The sequence below is a fragment of the Mytilus californianus genome, unplaced genomic scaffold, assembly GCF_021869535.1.
Source record: "Mytilus californianus isolate M0D057914Y unplaced genomic scaffold, xbMytCali1.0.p SCAF_8, whole genome shotgun sequence".
NCBI lineage: Eukaryota > Metazoa > Mollusca > Bivalvia > Mytilida > Mytilidae > Mytilus > Mytilus californianus.
The window spans coordinates 10,237,269-10,258,688 of NW_026262734.1; the positions used below are offsets into that span (position 1 = coordinate 10,237,269).

The window sequence follows — 21,420 nt, forward strand, 5'->3', positions numbered from 1 at the left end:
ATTTTATTGTTATAAAAAATCCTTTTTGGTACATTTATAAAGGACATTTTTTATATAGATGAAATATATTTGGATGCATTCCTTTAAATCTTATAGATTATTTTTTGTTGTTGTTTGCAGCGGCCTCTCAAGGAAGTGATTGGGGTGTAACAGAAACATTGAAGAAGAAAAATGCCAGTAATTTATTTGCTATTATATCATTTAGGACACTTTTTCATGAATTAAGTTTATATTTACTCACATGTATTCTGTTATCATAACATAGTATGCAGATTACACAGAAGTGCACATATTTTGTGATTACTCTTAAAAATTGATATCTAACCAGTTGAGTCCTGAGTAAACAACCAGGAAGCAAACAAAATAAGACTTTTACATTCTGGAATATTTTGTTTAATTAGAATATCCCACAACTGTTCATTAATCAATATCTGTAAATTGGTTTTTGTGAAATCATTTATTTTTCTAGCATTCCACAGGGTCTTGTATGAATCATTGAATGGCAAAACCCCTACATTTTTTGGAGAAAAAATTCCCAAACGATCTCAAAACTTCAAACAGAAATAAATCCGGAAGTTATCCTTACTGAAACTACACCCTTCAATTTGAAGTTGAAAAGGCAGTAAATCCTTATCCCATTCAGGATTCTAAATAAGTGGTCACATGCTTGCCTGTGGCCACTAAATTTCACGACGGGCCAGTAGATTTTTAGGCATATCTGCCCACTGGGCTACTTCATTTTCAGAAGAAGTTTCACTGAAAATTGTGCAAATTATATTTTTCACCTATATTATTCATGACAGAGATGTTCTTTTTGATCAACCGCTAGCTTTATGCCGAAAATTGTCAACAAGTAATATGTAAAACCAAATAAAAACATATCTGACTAACAATGATAACTTTGACGAATGGCCGCGCTTAAAAAAACGGAAATGTAGATATGTGCAATACCAGATCAGTTTGTGGAAGCGGATAAGGCTAATTGTGGGTTTGCCAATCAAAAAACAAATAGATAATTAAAAAAATTTCCGCAGTTGACAAAACACAGCTATTTAATTTTAACTCCAGATTTGAAAAGTCCATAGGATATACATGATATATGACAAAGAAAGACGAATCAGGAATTTTTTTTATACTGAAACTCAAAGATCATGAAGACATTTTAGATAATACCGAATTAGACTATTTACCGGATTTGTAATAACATAAGCAACACGATGGGTGCCACATGTGGAGCAGGATCTGCTTACCCTTCAAGAACACCTGAGATCACCCTGTTTTTGGTGGGGTTCGTGTTGCTTAGTCTTTAGTTTTCTATGTTGTGTCATCTGTACTTTTATTTGTCTGTTTGTCTTTTTATTTTTGGCCATGGCGTTGTCAGTTTGTTTTCGATCTGTGAGTTTGACTGTCCCTCTGGTATCTTTCGCCCCTCTGTTTTAAGCCCACAAATTTGCATGTAAAAATCCAATAAAATTCTTTATCACTAAAATATTTTGATATTGGATGTTTTTATAATGTAAACACATTACTACAGATCTAGGAGGTTATTTTTCTCAATTTTGAAGGGCTAGTAAAAATTTGGAAAGACTTGTGAAATTAGAAAGTGTTAGCCCACTTATCTAGTTAAAAAAAAAGTCCCAATATTTCTATCCTATGACTCATGTGCGCTTTAAGAATTCTAGTATTTGATACCAAAATAAAGTATTTTTAAACTTCTTTCTGTTTTTGTATATAAAATGAGTTCGCACAAGAGCAAATACTGTGTTAAGAAATAAAAAAAATCTAATGGCAACAAATCCAGAAAAATGGTAGTATATTTGTTGTTTTCCCAATTTCATTGAAAATCGCTTAAAAAATTCCAAAAACTACCCAGTGTCCTTTTTCCAAAATACCCAGAAAAACCCCTGGAAATGTAGCTATGAAACCGTCCTATTAAAATAAATTTTTTTGTATTTGCGACCCATAGAGCTATGGATTATTCCTATGTAAACATTTTGATTTATGACCCAGTTTTTGGTCATAATAATTTACATAAATTTGATTATTTACTGACCTTGCAAAGCTTGTCAATTTATGTATTTCAATTCATGAGATATTTTTCTATGTCATTACATTCCTGTTTATGTTTGAATATTCATTTCCTAGGCTAGGTGACATTTGAATTTTCAAGAACAAATGACTAATCAGAAAACATGTGTTAAATAAAAAGAAAAAATATTTGCATTACTTTTTGAATGAAAGTATGTTACATGTATATTAATTATTTTTACAAACAGAAATATTATTTCTCCCCAACTCTGCTGAAATTTCGTTTAAATATTGTTCCAAAATCTGAAACAAACAAGATTTAATTCTGTCCATTTACCCAATGAAATATCTGTTGCATTTTTCTCCAGAAGTACAAATATGAGCTTCCTGAAACTTGGTATCTGGCTTCATATGAGCATTCTATACTGTAAGATGGGTTTTTACATTCATCAGTCATCAAATTCCTATTTACAGAATACTTATGTAACTTGTTGTACATGCATTGAGCATTCTGTACATTGTGTAATCATATTCAGGTCCATTGCTCTTCAACTTCCTGTTACATGTAACTAATATTCTTACAGTAGGGGTATCAATACTGAGCAATAGCTAACAGTTCAAGATCAACTTGTTGGGCTAGCGAGGACACTGCCAGTAGATTACCTGTAGTTACAGGGTGCATCTTTGAAAAATGTATGTTAAAAAACACTGTGTTTTTGTATTTTACAGGCTTATCACTCACAGTTTACAAACCCTCCTAAACTGATAGGAAATGTAGCATTGGTGCCACTTAGAACAAGTTACAAAGGACCAGCACCAAAAGACAGTAAGTATTAAAACATAAGAGTGCAAATTTGTAAAAGTTTATATTTTTAAGAAGACATTATCAAATATTGACTTATTTCGCTACATGGATATTTTGCATTCTGGGGTTGACAAAATTGTATATTTTCATCAAAACTCCAATTCTAGGTTTTATTCAGTTTAAATATGAATTCATCTGCTAACTCTAAGATTCATAGATTTTATAGTTTTTCTTTTCCATTTACTTCAAGAAAACAAGTAACCCACAGAAAAAATAATTTAAGGTTACAGATGTCATCACTGACTTTTTCTGGAAATTTGACTGAGGGTTGATAGGTTGATAATATTTGTTACATTATTAAGGTAGTTCTATGGACTCAAATTGATGGTGACAAATACAGATATTAAATGATTGGTATAAACCTTTACTAATATTAGAAAACTTTATATAGAAATGAAATTAACTTGCATTGAAATTTCATTTGCAAGAAAACCTCTAATTATCATGTCTTACATGTATTGTTTAAAAATATTATTAACTGATAGAAATAGACTTTTGATAAAATTAAAACATTTGAAGATTTGACATACAATGTATGAAGGCAGGTATCTCATAATTCTTTAATTTATATTAAAACTGTGAGTTAACAATTTCTTGTAGCAAGACAACAAGCTTGGCGACTGTGACCCCACACTTCTTTTTACTTTCTTGAAGTTTGGGCGAAAACTTTATATTAAAATTCTACTTTCTAGTTTTCTTTCAGTTTACATAATTGTAATTTTTCTCCTGTGTAATCCTTATGAGATAGAATCATTTTTATACGCCCGTTTACGGGACGTATTATGGTATACCTCTGTCCGTCCGTCCGTCTGTCCGTCGTCAACATGTCAGACATTAACTCAAAAATGCTTTCACCAATTTGCATAAAACTTTGGTGAATTATTTATATCTATTGACGTGAGCTCCCTTTCGTTTTTTATAAAATTTAGATTTTACGTTTCCAAGTTGTGGGGTTTTATTCATTATAAAAAGGGGGATATTCCAGTTTTCGGACAATAAGTCAAGAATGCTTTCACCAACTTGCAAGAAATTGTGATGAATTGTTTATATCTATTGACATAAGCTCCCTTTCGATTTTTATAAATTTTAGATTTTACATTTCCGAGTTACAGGGTTTTATTCATAGAAAAGGGGGGATTTTCCAGTTTTCAGACAAAAACTCAAAAATGCTTTCAGCAATTCTTATGAAACTTTGGTGAATTGTTTGTATGTATTGATGTAAGCTCCTTTTAGAATTTTATAAATTTTACATTTTACATTTCTGAGTTATGGGGTTTTATTCATTAAAAAAAGGGGGGATTTTCCAGTTTTCGGACAATAACTCAAAAATGCTGTCACCAATTCTCAGGAAACTTTGGTGAATTGTTTATATCTATTGATGTAAGCTCCCTTTTTATATTCATAAATTTCTAATATGACATTGAGAATTAATTGAACTTTATTTGTTTATAGTCTGACAACAGATATACTAAGTATTGCACAACAGCAAGAAATCTCTAATTGAATATAAATTCAATTCATATAACCAATTTCAAGTTCTTTGACTACATTTATTCAGAAACCTATAATATGTCAAATATTTAATTACAATCCAAATTCAGACCTGAATCAAGCTTGAATATTGTGTCCATTTTTGCCCCAATTGTTCAGGGTTGGACCTCTGCGGGCGTATCTAGCTGCGCTCAGAGAAGCAGTTTATTGTACTACCTGACCTATAGATTGAATACAATCTTTTTTTATCTAGTGTAATGTAATTATGGTCATATAAACTACATTTTGGCCAACTTTAAACAATGTTAAAACAAGTCTTTAGTTGGTTTTTTTTTCATACCCCAAACTTTTGAATATATAAGTCAGTCTTCATAGAGCTGAATTCTTTTCAACAATGCAATCCTACATATATATGATTCAAATAATAATATAAAAGTACATTTGTATTATCAAAATAAGTATTACTTGAACTTACCTAATTAGACAAGATAAGTAAAAAACTTTTATACTTTGCATTAATGCCATTGCCACCACATGAAACAAAATATAGAATGGATATCCTTAAAGTTTTCCCAAAGCAGCTTCTTGATATATGATTTAAATACTGGTAAAAACATCCTTTGAGTTGCAAATTTAGTAATTTTACATACATTATAGATTTCAGACATAAGAAGATTTACAAAATAAATAAATTGAATGCTGTATTCATCTGTTTGTTTATTTTAGGTGGTGAATCAGATATTATAGATGAAGCTATTTTTTATTTCAAGGCCAATATATTTTTCAGAAATTATGAAATCAAGGTGAGAATTGTTAAACAAATTTAATAAGATTGTTTGCTTATAAAACTAGATAAATGTTTTTAAGATGAAGCACTAATGGTAAGACAATGATATTTGGTATCCAGTTGTATAAGCCTTTGGGCTAATTATTTCCACAGATATTACAGTATATGAGCCTGCACCTTCAATCAGGGTTCATTGACTTTGAAACTTTTGCTAAGTTTAAATGTTAACATTTGTGATAAGGTCATTTTAAGTTGACGGACTTATGATAAGACAATGATATTAACTAACATGTAGGTGTTAAATATCAAATCGTTTATTTCCTTCGTAATTGCATGACATTTCAAAAGTTTAATGTGTGATAAGCCCCCTTTTTTTCCCCTAGAATTCAGCAATAGAAAAGTGTAATAAATTGGTCATATAACATCCTTCACATGTTTACAAGACAGGTTAAAGCTTCTAAGACATCTTTATTTATTTTTTAATTGCATCTAAAAACCGCCAGAGAGCTCTTCCTTTTTATATGTAAAAATGCCTTATTTTTAGTAAGACAAGCTCATATCTAATTTTGCCAAACAAATCTTTATGAAAAGGGCCATTATACATTTATAGATCAAGCCAATCTTGAAAGTTTAGTATTTCTTTCCAATTGACTTTTTAATAATAAAAGTTTCTACTAGAACTGAATGTTATAGATGACATGTTTAGAATATTCATAAGTATAGCTATTATATTGTCTCACCTTGACTGAGTCAAAAAGTGTGACATAGGTCATGTAGGTATGCTGTTTCTGGCGTCAGTGGTTGCAGCGTCAACAATGTATTAGTTTGTGATTAGGTCTAGTTTATGGTGAACCACAAGTGGTAGGTCAATGATATTTGGTATGCAGTTGTATCAGCAATAGCACATCTCATTTCCATGGAGATTATTTGACCCCTCCCACTCAGTCATGGTCTATTGACTTTGAAAATTTTGCTTAGTTTACATGTATTAGTTTGTGATTAGGTCAGTTTATGGGGAACCACTAGTGGTAGGTCAATGATATTTGTTATGCAGTTGTATAAGCATTGGCATATCTCATTTCTATGGAGATTATTTGGCTCTGCCCCCTTAGTCATGGTCTATTGACATTGAAAATTTTGCTTAGTTTACATGTATTAGTTCGTGATTAGGTCAATTCAAGGGGAACCATTAGTGGTAGGCCAATGTTAATTGGTATTCAGTTGTATAAGAATTAGCACATCTCATTTCCATGGAGAATATTTGGCCCCACCCCCTCAGTCATGGTCTATTTATTGACTTTGAAACTTTTGCTTAGTTTACATGTATTAGTTTGTGATTAGATCAGTTTAAGATGAACTGCTTATGTTAAGTCAATGATATTTTATATGCAAATTTATTGGCATTTCATTATCAAAATTGCAAAAAGCTGAGACATATCTCTTAGATAACAGTTTATTATCAAGATTCAGCAAAATTTTATTATAAGAAAACATGTAAAACAAATTAGTTGTTATTGTTGAAGGCTCTAACATGGTTTTTCATGTGTTCTCATGAACAATTAACCAATTTTGCCTTCTTTTCATACTTTTTAGAGTGAAGCCGATAGAACACTTATTTACATAACTATGTATGTAACAGAATGTTTGAAGAAAATGCAAAGAGTAAGTCATTTAAACATTTATTTACAAAACTCTGAATATAACAGAATGTCCATGATGTCTGGAGAAAACACAAATAATAAGTCGTTAAGCATTTATTTACACAATTCAGACTATAACAGAATGTCTGAAGAAAACACAACACAACCAGACAATAGATAGGTTTTGATTTACACAATTTGAGCAAGAGTTACTTCCTTTTTGATGCCATGTTGAAGGTACAATACAATATACCAGACAATGGATAGGTTTTGATTGACACAATTTGAGCAAGAGTTACTTCCTTTTTGATGCCATGTTGAAGGTACAATACAATATACCAGACAATGGATAGGTTTTGATTGACACAATTTGAGCAAGAGTAACTTCCTTTTTGATGCCATGTTGAAGGTACAATACAATATACCAGACAATAGATAGGTTTTGATTGACACAATTTGAGCAAGAGTTACTTCCTTTTTGTCACCATGTTGAAGGTACAATACAAAATACCAGACAATAGATAGGTTTTGATTGACACAATTTGAGCAAGAGTTACTTCCTTTTTGTCGCCATGTTGAAGGTACAATACAAAATACCAGACAATAGATAGGTTTTGATTGACACAATTTGAGCAAGAGTTACTTCCTTTTTGTCGCCATGTTGAAGGTACAATACAAAATACCAGACAATAGATAGGTTTTGATTGACACAATTTGAGCAAGAGTTACTTCCCTTTTGATGCCATGTTGAAGGTATAATGTGCACAAATTCCATCATAAATCAGCCAAATTCATCTTCTTATACTGTCAGACAGCTAGACTTTAGAAAAAGTTTTTTCTAAACAATTTTAATTTCTTGAAGCCTTGCTTGATTTATCACTACGATCTAGTAAGGATCTTTTATCAGACATGTTTGTACCACATGTTTCAATTTGGTTAGTCAAATTATAGGAAAATCAACCATTTGTCCCTTGAAAATGGTGGCCAAGGGAAATAACTCCACATCAAATTATGTCATATCGAAACCTATCTATAACTACATATCAATAGAAAAGGCAAATATTGAATAAAAAGATAAAAATAAATTATAAAAACTAAACTCATATATACGTTTGATTCTCCTTGTCTGGAACTCAGTTGACTCAAAATTTTACATGAGTCAACCATACATATGTAAGACCAAATAATGGCTATTCAAGGATAAAATTTGAGGGCTCTTTTTGTTAAAGCCCTTTAAGGCCCACACATTTATTTAGAAAAAAATTGATTTTGTGAAAACAGTTCTGAACACTATCACCCGTGTATTATCATGAAAAGTGTTTTCCAACTATATTTATTTCTGTCGTAGCCTTAATATCTAAATGATAAACCATTAGCGTATGTTCCACAACTCTTATTCATTCTCATAGCCATTTTTAAACGAAGTTTGGGAAGACTTATTGTTTTTGCTCAGTTCTTATTATTATTATTATTCCTCTTCCTCTTCCGCCACTTTTAAATTTGAACTTGTCAGCACCCGTTCTCCAAAACCTCTTGTCAGATTAACTTAGGGTTTCACAATATGTAAGACTAACATGTCTAGTGGTTCAATCAGGGTCTTGTTTGTGCAATAGGGTTTATAAAGGGGTACTTTGAGGGGCAAACAGAAAGGAGGATTTTACTATAGAACCCTATGGGTTTTTATTTTTTAAAATTTTCAAATGATTATAAATTGAAAACCGTTTGTGATAGACACAATCTTTTTAATTGAAAATGTTCTAAATGATAAAGCACATTAAATGAAATACAGGGTTAGTCCCCAGGGGTCACCCCCACCCCCTGCCATTTAAGAAAGTTCTAATACCTTGTAAGTGGTCAAGATCCCCACCCCTAAACTATATATATTCTGGTTTGTCATGCTAAGATGGTTTGAATGATATACAGGGTTAGTCCCCAGGGGTCATCCTGACCCCCTGCCATTTGAGAAAGTTCTAATATCTTGTAAATGGTCGAGATCCCCACCCCTTAACCATATATATTCTGGTTTGTCATTATAAGGCAAATCAAATGAAATACAGGGTTAGTCCCCAGGGGTCACCCCCACCCCCTGCCATTTGAGAAAGTTCTAATATCTTGTAAATGGTCGAGATCCCCACCCCTAAACCATATATATTCTGGTTTGTCATGCAAAGATGGTTTGAATGATATACAGGGTTAGTCCCCAGGGGGTTATCCCCCACCCCCTGCCATTTGAGAAAGTTCTAATATCTTGTAAATGGTCAAGATCCCCACCCCTAAACCAAATATGTTCCTGTTCGTCATGTCTTGAACATTTGAATGACGTATAGGGTCAGTCCCCAGGGGTTCCCCCACCCCTAATGTTCTAATCTTGTAAATGGTCGAGATCCCCACCCCTAAACCATATATATTCCTGTTCGTCATGTCTCGAACATTTTAATGACGTATAGGGTCAGTCCCCAGGGGTTCCCCCCACCCCCAATGTTCTAATATCTTGTAAATGATCGAGATCCCCACCCCTAAACCATATATATTTCTGTTCATCATGTCTCAACATTTGAATGAAGTATAGGGTCAGTCCCCAGGGGTTCCCCCCACCCCCAATGTTCTAGTATCTTGTAAGTGGTCGAGATCCCCACCCCTAAACCATATATATTCTGGTTTGTCGTGCCAAGATGATTTGAATGATATACAGGGTTAGTCCCCAGGCATCACTAATGCATATAACTTTACCAAACAAATTTTCACTGGACTTTGCCCAATGTCAGACGACCCTGGGAATTACGAATTATGGGAGCTTCGTTTGGGAGACTTCGTAACAGCATCCTGTTACAATCATTTCTTGTTTTATTAACTGTTACCTTTACAGTTAAGTTTTTTTGCAAAAATAATAAGAAAAATTATGTTTGCATTATCATAATCGACTTGAAAACTTTACAACATGAAAATATTTAGTCATGTTTTCCTTGTGTAACTTGACATTAAGTTTTACAGGTCTTTCACAGTATGAAATATGATATGCATAGAATAAATTGTTAATTATGCTAATAGGAACCATTGAAAGCTTTAAAAATATTAAATGTCAAATCTTTCAGTAGGGATTGTAAGAGAACAAATACATTCAGAAAAGGAAACAAATTCTCACAATTCTCTTGGTGCAAATAAAGTCAGCATTTGAAACAGATGTTATTGAATGTTGTATGATTCAAATTTATCAAAAAAATCTTGACTTTTTATATTGTTTTAATAATTATATAATTAAAGTCATATATATGCAATGAGTTTCTTGTAATTATATTGTTAAGGAAATTGTTGACCAAAGCATGCTATATACTAAACTATGTTCTCTATGCACATTCTTTTAGATTTATTAATACTAATCCATAACATATAATTGGCAAACAATATTTCATTCGGTGATTGTTGATCCAAAAACTTTGGCTTCTAATTAATTTTCCAATTTTGGTGCCGAAGATTACCTTATTAAACAATCCACACATAAACATTTAAAAACAGAAACAGTTAGATAAGTGAGATGATAGAGCGATGTTTATATTTTTTTTCTATATTTTCCATGCATTCCCATTTTTTAATTAAACTTTGTCTTAACAAAGATGATAATGATTTGGTCTAAAAAGATTTTCTTTCAAAACCAATTAATAATTATAAATACCTTCAACTTTGGTTACCCTTCCTTTCATCAAGGGTTTTCCCTTGCACTTGCGTTGTGAGTTTGCCAAATTTCTGACAAGAGGTGTAATGGTTAAGGTGTATGTACAATGTATCTGCATACAGAAAAGCTGTCTTTGAATTAGAGTATGGGAAGACAATAATTTACTAGCAGTACATTTCTGAAGATTTTGTGAAATAAACAATTATCTTTTAAACGAAAGTCTATGTACAAATGTTTTATAGTAAAACTTAGCCAATCCAGTATTTAAAACATAGTCATCTTTTTTTTTTAATTTGAAGGATCATATGACTTTGACTAATTATCATGGCTTTGAAATAACAACTGTGTTTTATGTATTTATAGTGTAATTCCAAAAATGATGCACAGAAAGAAATGTATACTCTAGCATTAAAGAATTTCCCCATTCCAGGGGAAAGTGGTTTTCCATTAAATGCAATGTTTGCAAAACCTAAAAGTAGAGCTGAAGAAGGTAGGTAAACAGATCATGTTATATTTTTGCGTGTTACCTGTTTATGCACACAGTGGTAAAAATGAACAGTATTTTTCTTCTACAAATTGAGCAGATAAAAGTCATTCAGTACACACTGGACATTAAGCCAGCAACAATTTGAATCAATCAGTCAACCATTAGGTACTTTATAGTTTTATTTAGTTGTCTCTGTTTATTTCTATCAGAATGTCTAAACTCAGGATGTATATTTGTTATTTATAATGTGGAGGTCAGTATGCCAATGAGAAGACTTTAATTATTTCTTGTCATGGAATCGATGAAGACATGTAAGGGTATTTTTCTTTCATTGTTCATCCAAAGATACCCAATTTGATACAATATCTCTATTGTTTTTGTCTTGCTGCGACGAAAGTCACGGAAAGCGAGACATAGGGATTGCTTTTCCGGCGATGGAGTCAACAATTGTTCAGTTTTCTGCTTAAGTTAGTTTGATAGGAACTACTTGTTATAGATCATTGATATTTAATGTAAAGTTGCATTACTATCAGTACATATCAGTTTGACGACTATTTCAAGGCCTGTCCCCTAGGTCATGGTACAGCGACTTTGAATTAATTAGCAATTTTCAATGATAGTTTTCTGCTTACGTTAGTTTGATAGGAACTACTTGTGATAGATCAATGATTTTTCATATAAAGTGGTTGACGACTATTTCGAGGCAATACCCCTTAGGTCAAAGTCCAGAGACTTTGAATTAATTAGCAATTTTCAGTGCTAAGTTTTCTGTATAAGTTAGTTTGATAAGATCTACTTGTGATAGATTAATGATACTTTGTATGAAGTTGCATTACTATCAGTTCATATCAGTTTGACAACTATTTCAAGGCCCTGCCCCCCTAGGTTATGGTCCAGTGACTTTAAATTAATAAGCAATTTTCAATGTTAAGTTTTCTGCTTAAGTCAGTTTGATAAGAACTTCTTGTGATAGATCAATGATATTTTGTATAAAGTTGCATTACTATCAGTACATATCAGTTTGACTATTATTTTCAGTCCCTGCCCACTAGATAATGGTCCAGTGACTGAATTAATAAGCCATGTTGCTGTCCATCAGATCGTCTTTTTCTGAATTTTATGCCGACAGGCGAGACATATCTCTGTTTCAAGTTTATTTTATTGTATTTTGCATGAAGACATGATTCACCAACAGCTTTATTCAGAAAAGAATATTAAACACAAACAATACATTTTAACATTTTATTTTAGTATTGTATTTTAACATCTCAACTTATTACAGATACCATGAGGAACTACTTCTTACAGATTAGACAAGAAACAGGATTAAGGATGTGTGAAAAAGTATTTGATACAGATAAACCTAGCAAGGTACTTCATTATCTGTAAAATACAAAACAAAAAATAATTGGAGGGTTGTTCATTACTATTAGTTGTCATGAACAAAATAAAAATAATGAGATGATTGGCAATTAGACTTTCCACCAGAAACCAAAAGACATGAATGTAAGCAACTACAGGTTACTGTACAGCCTTCAACAATGAGCAAACCAATACTGTATAGTAAGCTATAAAAGGCCCTGCATGGAAAACTGTGAAATAGTTCATTCAAGAAAAAAACAATGGACTGGTGTCCAAGAGTTTATTTGTATAGGGAACTTGTAGAAAATATAAGAGAAAGAGAGTTTGATATGATTGCATATGTATCTTTTGCGAAGTAGACATAATTAACCTCTATGTTATGATCTGCTATTTATTCTTTACCTCTTTATGACTTTATTATTATAGTATGTTATGGAAAAAATAAGCTTACAATTTCTTTATCAACTAAAATCATCTTCATGATTTGCCTTAGAAAAAATGTAAAATAGGTACCCAATGATAATTTTATGTTATTTAAAAGTCAATAAATATGGCGATGATATATCTTAAAGATTTTTGGAAACATTGTATCCCATATGTCTATAAATGCTTTTTAAAACATTTAAATTTATTTTGTCATGCAATATGGTAATTTTTATGGAAAAATATAAGATTTTCATTTATTTGACCACTTAGTCATTGATTGGAATAAGTTAACCACAATGGTTGAAAAATGGCAAGTTATCAGTCATTCTATAAGTGAGACTTTTGATAAGTTATGTTAAGTAGCAATGAATATGTCAATATAATACTAGTTAAAATATTGACTGTTTTTTATCAGTGATTTTCAATTATTAGTTAAAATAAGCCACTCCCTCAAAGTAACCTCCACTATAGTATCAGCAGCTCTTTCACATATAATCTTACTAGTAAAAAAACTTGTAAGTCATGTACATTTCAGTTTAAATTTGCTCTTTCGAAGTAAATAGGACCAATCACTCAGAATCCAAGACAAAGGACTAGACGCAGATATATAAACCATGAGACGACTGGATGCAAAGCAATATTAAATAATTAATGCTAAGAAATGATTAAAGCGAATTAAACTAAAACATTTAATTTTGGCAAATTATTACAATTTCATATGAAAAAACAATAATAGACGTTAAAGTTAATTCAATCAATGTCAACAATCAACCAATTGTCGACAACACTTTGCTCACATGTCTATATCCAGCGGGTGACAATAAATCTGAAATTCACACGTCTGAATCCATTGCGAATTTATCCGAATCAAAATTATCAGTTATAAACTATGTTGCTCCATCGTCCCCTCATCACTCAATTACATTGTAAATTCGTCTCTATTCACAGTAGAAAAACAACAAAGAACATACGATGAAAAATAAAACTTCCACAGAAAATGAGACTGAAACTACGGATCATAAATATTGGGAGGGATAAATAATGGGAGGGTTAGTTTTCGGCAATCAACGGCAGAATGAAAAACTTTAATTTCTTTAAATCACAAGTCTATAAAGGAACCAATCAAAATTCGTTGTTATGATATAACATTCATAACAGGTTGTATCATTAGCTAAATGTATAGAACCGAAATAATTCGAACAGTATAAAGTCTATTTCTTAAATCTCTAGTCGCCAATTATATATTTTTAATTAATTAAAAACAGCATGTTTATGATCATTTTCATCGTGATATTTTTTTGTGAAATGAGTCGCAAATGCTTAAAAGAAACCAAACTGTTACAAATGTTTTGTTAATGATGTGAAATTTACCTTGAAATAACATTATCATTGTCAACAATCTTGTTTGTTGCTGATTTTATTTTCATAGCCAGTTCACAAATATTTTCCTATCAAATGTACAGAATCCTTTTTATTATCATACAGTATTGAATGATCAAGCATGTCAACATTTTCAAATTTCTAGATTCTATGGATTTATTATATTACAAAGAGAACTAACTCATCTCTGATTTAAGTTTTGATTCAGAGTTGTAAATTATGAACATAATGCTTAATCAATTTTCATAGAATTTTTTGAAAACTTTTGATTATGCAAAAATTCTTTAAATACTGCCATCTCAAAACATATTTACTGGGGTTAGGATCGCTATAAGTTAATTTTTTTCATAGAAATGATAGCAAGAATTCAGACCTTTAAAATTGCTAATTTTCTGCAATTTTGACTGTTTGTGTTTATTGAAATGACATGTGGATTTAATTTTTTTTCAGTGGTGGTTATGCTTTGCCAAGAGAAAGTTCATGGACAAAAGTTTATCAGCACCTGGACAATAAGAAGACAATTATATAATAGAATGCTTTTATGTCATTTTATAAAGATTTTTTATCACCTATTGATATAAACTAAAAAATCGATTATGTCTTTTGTAAAGAACAACTTTTTCAATAAATACATGAACAGTACATTGTGAAAAGTATTATACATTGTATTGGTAAATAGTTATCAACATTGTTATTAGCAGTATTAAATAATGCATTTAAGAGGTAAATTACTGACATTTTATAGAATAAAAGTAATTGAAAGTGAGTAACTAACTTCGAAATGGTGCTTGTCAAAATTGTTAATAACATCTAACCTGTATAAATTTATTACAAATATTATCATTATATCATTCTTTAGGGATGATCTATATTGAATAGATTCCAGTTGGAAATGAAACCTTGGTTTTGATGAAATAAAATTGATATATGACTGTCATAATCAATATGGGCCATTTTTATTTTAATTTTTGGTTATTAAATGTGTGAATCCCCCAATAGAGGAGGAAAATGTTATCATACGATCCTACTAATAAAGAAAAATGTTCTTAAAATATATTGAAAGGAAATCCTGACCATGGGAACACATAATGATATGCATGTACTTGTATATGTATCACATTAATGATATTTATTATAAATAAATTTTATACAATTTGTCTTTCTTGACTGTTGTGATGAGTGTGTAATTTTATATCAGATTGAGTAGTACAATAATTCATGAGATATCAATTATTTTTAATCTATGACCAGAGTTCATACAATATTTTCCTCTTCTTTGACTTTTATGTCACAAGCTATTATATTAATCATCATTTATTTAAGTTTATAAGACCTTCACTGACAGACAAATCAGCACCACAAATTGTGTATACTCAACTATGCATGATCATATAAAATTTTGTGAAAATTTTTCTCAGTCTAAAGTAAATATACAAATTGTCTCATTGGCAATCCTACCACATCTCCTTATTTTCATAAATATTGGGAACACAAATTACATACAGAGACCCTCATGGGTAGTCAAGGTCATTAAAAAAAATACTCGTCTTCGACATGCTGTAATTGATAAATATTTTATAATACAAAGGGCAACAACTGTAGTTAAAATGAACATGTCTTACAAAAAATTGTATGTTGATAATCTATTTGTCAAATACTGGTCCATTCCTAAGAACACTCCATGAAATGATACAAACCATATACAGGTATTCATTGTATGTTTCCGAGTTTAGTGAGGCGTCCTTTTTGCTGAACTAGTATACATTGTTAAGGGGACAGCTGAAGCCAGCCCCAGAGTGCAGGATTTTCTCACTGTGTTGAAGACCCATTGGTGTCGTTGGGCTGTTTTCTGCTCTTTGGTCAGGTTGTTGTTTCTTTGACACATCCGGTTTCATTTTCAATTCTACTTTATATAAATTTCAAATTTAAATGGATTAAAATCTAAAACAAGAATGTCAATATGACAACGCCCTGCTCAGGTCGATCACATTTCCATGGTTCTGTGAATTGTTAAATCTGTGTCAAAATCCTTATTTTGGTAGATATTATATTAAGCTCATATCATTATGAACTTGTACTGTTTCAAGTAGATTGACCACAACTTCATGGTATACTGCCTGTACCAAAAACTTTCACCTGATACAGGATGGCCTAACCAATGGATGGAGGCACAGACAGAAGAAACATAATGACCCTGCTATCTTAAGCTGGGCATAGAAATCAACCATTTATTACTAATGAAACATCTTGGTTTACATGGGAAATGTTACTCTTATAAATGTAAAATTATCAAAGATCGACAAACCAATGTTTGACATACTACATTTCTGCATTCAAATGCAGCAAGAAGTTTGAAATAAACAAAAATTTAAAATACAAAATATACATGACCAACCAATGTCCATTAGCCTCTCCTAAGTCAGTAACATTGTGACTGTACTAACTGCAAGTATTAGACATGGAATTAGATCCCAGGTAGGGTCAAACCTTCAACCCAGACTTTAAAGTAAGGTTTTCTTACTTTTGCCCCAGGTACACTGCATTTAGGAAATAAGAGCTAAGATTGGTCAGAATAATATCTCTGTGAAGGATATGTTTTATCGCAAACTGTCAATACCTTGTGAGCTAGCATGTAAGAATCCAAACTCAAAGAGATGGTCTCGTACAAAGCATGTTGTCTTCATTTCATCATAAAAATATATGCATCATGATGTAATAATTGCCACTGGATGTTAAGCACCTATCTATCAATCAATTTATCAACTGACAACCATTCTCGCGTTCCCAGATACTTGACCTTACAGTTTCAAAGAAGGAACTTGAAAGTTTACCAATTTGCAAATCAGATTTGGCTCTACAATCTACAAACCATGTTTTTAATCTGATAGCAGAAAAATGTAGTTATATAGTAACTTTTCTGGCAGAGATACTGGTGTAATGGATTGGTCAAGGCTTTATTACAAATATGGTTCGGCTTATCGGAAATTAATAAGGATTGTTTCTAACTTGGCTTATTATGGAAATCTGATTGAAATCCAGATCCTGTGTCCACTCCTTGTTTACTAGGAATGTTTAACACTCCTTTCCACTTCCTGTGTGTTCATCTGTTCATCTCTTGTTATTCCACTGAGAAAGGGTTCGAATACCCAAGACTAGCTTTATCTTGCAATTATATGCTTTTCCTAGGTCAAAGCCTCACTAGTCTGTCTTTTAAAGAATTTTGTGTTGATTTAAGATCTTTTGTGATCTTAATTGCTTGCAGTAGTGTTATTCTGGTAGGGCCAGGTATCATTTACAGGGTTGTCTTAAATAAAACTGACGAGCTCTATTGGAATGTCACTGTTTTGGACATTCTGGTTGGCCCAGACATCATTTACAATGTTGCTATAAGACTGTGGACCTATATGGGATGTCACAGTTTTATACATTTTGGTTGGTCAAGACATCATTTACATGCTTGCTATCAGACTGATAGATCCTATGGGAATGACATAGTTGTGCACATTCTGGTAGGGGCAGACATCATATACATGGTTGCTATTAGACTGTGAGATCCTATGGGAATGACATAGTTGTGCACATTCTGGTAGGGGCAGACATCATATACATGGTTGCTATCAGACTGTGAGATCCTTTGGGAATGACATAGTTGTGCACATTCTGGTAGGGGCAGACATCAGTAACATGGTTGCTATTAGACTGTGAGATCCTATGGGAATGACGGTTGTGCACATTCTGGTAGGGGCAGACATCATTAATATGGTTGCTATTAGACTGTGAGATCCTATGGGAATGACATAGTTGTGCACATTCTGGTAGGGACAGACATCATATACATGGTTGCTATCAGACTGTGAGATCCTATGGGAATGACATAGTTGTGCACATTCTGGTAGGGGCAGACATCATTAATATGGTTGCTATTAGACTGTGAGATCCTATGGGAATGACATAGTTGTGCACATTCTGGTAGGGACAGACATCATATACATGGTTGCTATCAGACTGTGAGATCCTATGGGAATGACAGTTGTGCACATTCTGGTAGGGGCAGACATCATATACATGGTTGCTATTAGACTGTGAGATCCTATGGAAATGACATAGTTGTGCACATTCTGGTAGGGGCAGACATCATATACATGGTTGCTATTAGACTGTGAGATCCTATGGGAATGACAGAGTTGTGCACATTCCAGTAGGGGCAGACATCATATACATGGTTGCTATTAGACTGTGAGATCCTATGGGAATGACATAGTTGTGCACATTCTGGTAGGGGCAGACATCAGTAACATGGTTGCTATTAGACTGTGAGATCCTATGGGAATGACAGTTGTGCACATTCTGGTAGGGGCAGACATCATTAATATGGTTGCTATTAGACTGTGAGATCCTATGGGAATGACATAGTTGTGCACATTCTGGTAGGGGCAGACATCATATACATGGTTGCTATCAGACTGTGAGATCCTATGGGAATGACATAGTTGTGCACATTCTGGTAGGGGCAGACATCATATACATGGTTGCTATTAGACTGTGAGATCCTATGGAAATGACATAGTTGTGCACATTCTGGTAGGGGCAGACATCATATACATGGTTGCTATTAGACTGTGAGATCCTATGGGAATGACAGAGTTGTGCACATTCCAGTAGGGGCAGACATCATATACATGGTTGCTATTAGACTGTGAGATCCTATGGGAATGACATACTGTGGATTCATTTATTTTCGTGGGTATCAATTTTCGTGGATTGCTAAAAACTTTCATATTCGTGGATATTTGATTTCGTGGTTTTGCCAATCTCTGTATACAAAGCCTATTGAAAATATGTTATTCGTTGAACATTTGAATTCGTGGTTCACCTGTATCCACGAAACCCACGAAAATTGGTATCCAACGAATAATAATGAATCCACAGTAGTTGTGCACATTCTGGTAGGGACAGACATCATATACATGGTTGCTATTAGACTGTGAGATCCTATGGGAATGACAGAGTTGTGCACATTCCAGTAGCGGCAGACATCAGGCTATGTGGAACTATTATGGGAATGTCAAAGTTTAGAGCATTCTGTTTTGGTCCAGACATCATTTACAAGGTTGCTTCAAGACTGTGGATGCCCCTATGTGAATGCCACTGTTTCGGACATATTGGTGGGTCCAGACATCATTTACAAGTTTGCTATAAGACTGGAATCCATTGGGAATGTCACTGTTTTGGACAATCGACTTGTTCCAGACATTATTATAGGACTGCAAAAATTTTGCGGTCGTAACTTGGTATCACATCGCCGTCGTCCGAAGACACATTGGTTTCCAGACAATAACTTTTGTTTAAGTGTATGGATTTCTATGAAATTTTACCATAAGGTTTATGACCATAAAAGGAAGATTGGATTGATTTTGAGGGTTATGGTCCTAACAGTTCAGGAATTTTGGGGCCAAAATAGGGCCCAAATAAGCATTTTTCTAGTTTCCAGACAATAACTTGTGAAATGGTGTATGGATCTCTCTGAAATTATACCACAAGTTACCATATCACAAAGGGATGGTAAGAATTTGCTTTGGGGGGTTATGGCTCAAACTGTTTAGGAATTAGGGAAAAAAAGGGGAGACAACAAGGGTTTCCAGGTTAAAGGACAATTACTTAAGTACAAAGCATAATTTTAAAGCAGTGTAAGGGAGGTAATTTAAACATATTGACAAATAACTTCCCTTACACTGCTTGTAAATTATTTATAAAGACATGTATTGTCTTTAGGTGATAAGCTGTCAATTTATTTTCAGAAGTTACTATTTTAAAAATGTTAAATAAAGGTAATTTAATTATAGCCATGATTATGTATGTGAAGGAATTTTATTTTTAGATATTACTATTTAATGTTGCTGATGGAGGCTTTTTAATTTTAGGCATGATTATGATGTCATTTTCTATTTTAAAAATTATTTAATTTTAGCCATGATTATGTATGTGAAGGAATTTTTTTTTTAGATATTACTATTTAATGTTGCTGATGAAAGTGTTTTAATGGCATGATTATGATGTCATTTTCTATTTTAATACTGTTATGATGTATTTAAATGGGTTTTTATGGTTGCAAAGTCCTAGCTGTCAATTTATTTTTAGAAGTTACTTTTAAATGCTGACGAAGGAATTTTATTATTAGATATTACTATTACAAGTTGCTGATGAAGGTTTTTTAATCTAAGCCATGACTATGATGTCATTTTCTATTTTAATACTTTTATAATGTATTTAAATGGGCTTTTATGGTTAAAAAAAAGCATTTTTTCTAGTTTCCAGATAGTAACTTGTGATTAAGTGTATGGATCTCTCTAAAATTGTACTACAAGATTCCATACTACAAAGGAAAGACTGCAATTGACTTTGAAAGTTAATGCTAAAAGGGGGATTCAAAAAGTTTAGGGGGAAGGGAGGTTTCCAATTTTTTTTTAAAAGGGTTATTTTTTTTTCAAAATTTTTAAAATTTCAAATTTTTGAAAAGTTTCAAGAAGAAATCTTCAATTGCACAGTATTACGCATTAGATTTGTAAGATCTTTTACCACATTTATTTTGTGTAAGAAACCTATATTATGTCAAAAATTTGATCACAATCCAAAAATTCAGATAGCATCAAGCTTGAATATTGTGTCCAAATTTGCCCCAACTGTTCAGGGTTCGACCACTGCGGTCATATCAGGCTGCACTCAGCAAAGCATTTTATTTAAAAGGTTGCTATAGGACTATGGATCCTATGGAAATGTCACTGTTTCCGTCATTATGGTGGGGTCAGACATCATTTACCTATGGGATGTCACAGTTTTGGACATTCTGGTTGGTCCAGACATCATTTACAGGGTTGCTATAAGACTGTGGACTTCTATGTGAATGACACTCTTTTTGGACATTCTGGTTAGTCCAGACATCATTAACAAGGTTGATATAAGACTGTGGACCTATATGTGAATGCCACTCTTTATGACATTGCTTTTGGTCTACACATCATTTACAAGGTTTCTATAGATTGTAGACTCTATTGGAATGTCAGTTTAAGACAATCTGGTTGATGCAGATATCATTTACGAAATTGCTATGAGACTGTGTACCTATATTAAAAAGACTGTTGAATTTCTGAATTGTTCATCCTGAAACAATACACAAATAGAGTGTTTGTTGGTGTTTAATGCAACTTTCAGCGACCACAATCTCAGAGTTGACAAGCCAGTGATCAAGGTATATGAACTTCTTGAACTACTCCATCATCAAGTCCT

The 21,420-nt window shown here is 32.5% G+C and overlaps 1 protein-coding gene across 1 annotated transcript; it reads left to right on the forward strand.

The window, feature by feature from the left end:
* The first annotated feature begins 112 nt into the window (after positions 1-112).
* Positions 113-15,291, forward strand: LOC127710783 (actin-related protein 2/3 complex subunit 3-like). Its single transcript, XM_052216746.1, has 7 exons — positions 113-177; positions 2,758-2,854; positions 5,111-5,187; positions 6,765-6,833; positions 10,845-10,971; positions 12,251-12,339; positions 14,587-15,291. Exons 1-7 carry the CDS (start codon positions 172-174, stop codon positions 14,647-14,649), a joined length of 528 nt encoding a protein of 175 aa, XP_052072706.1. The 5' UTR covers positions 113-171; the 3' UTR covers positions 14,650-15,291.
* The last annotated feature ends 6,129 nt before the right edge of the window (positions 15,292-21,420 follow it).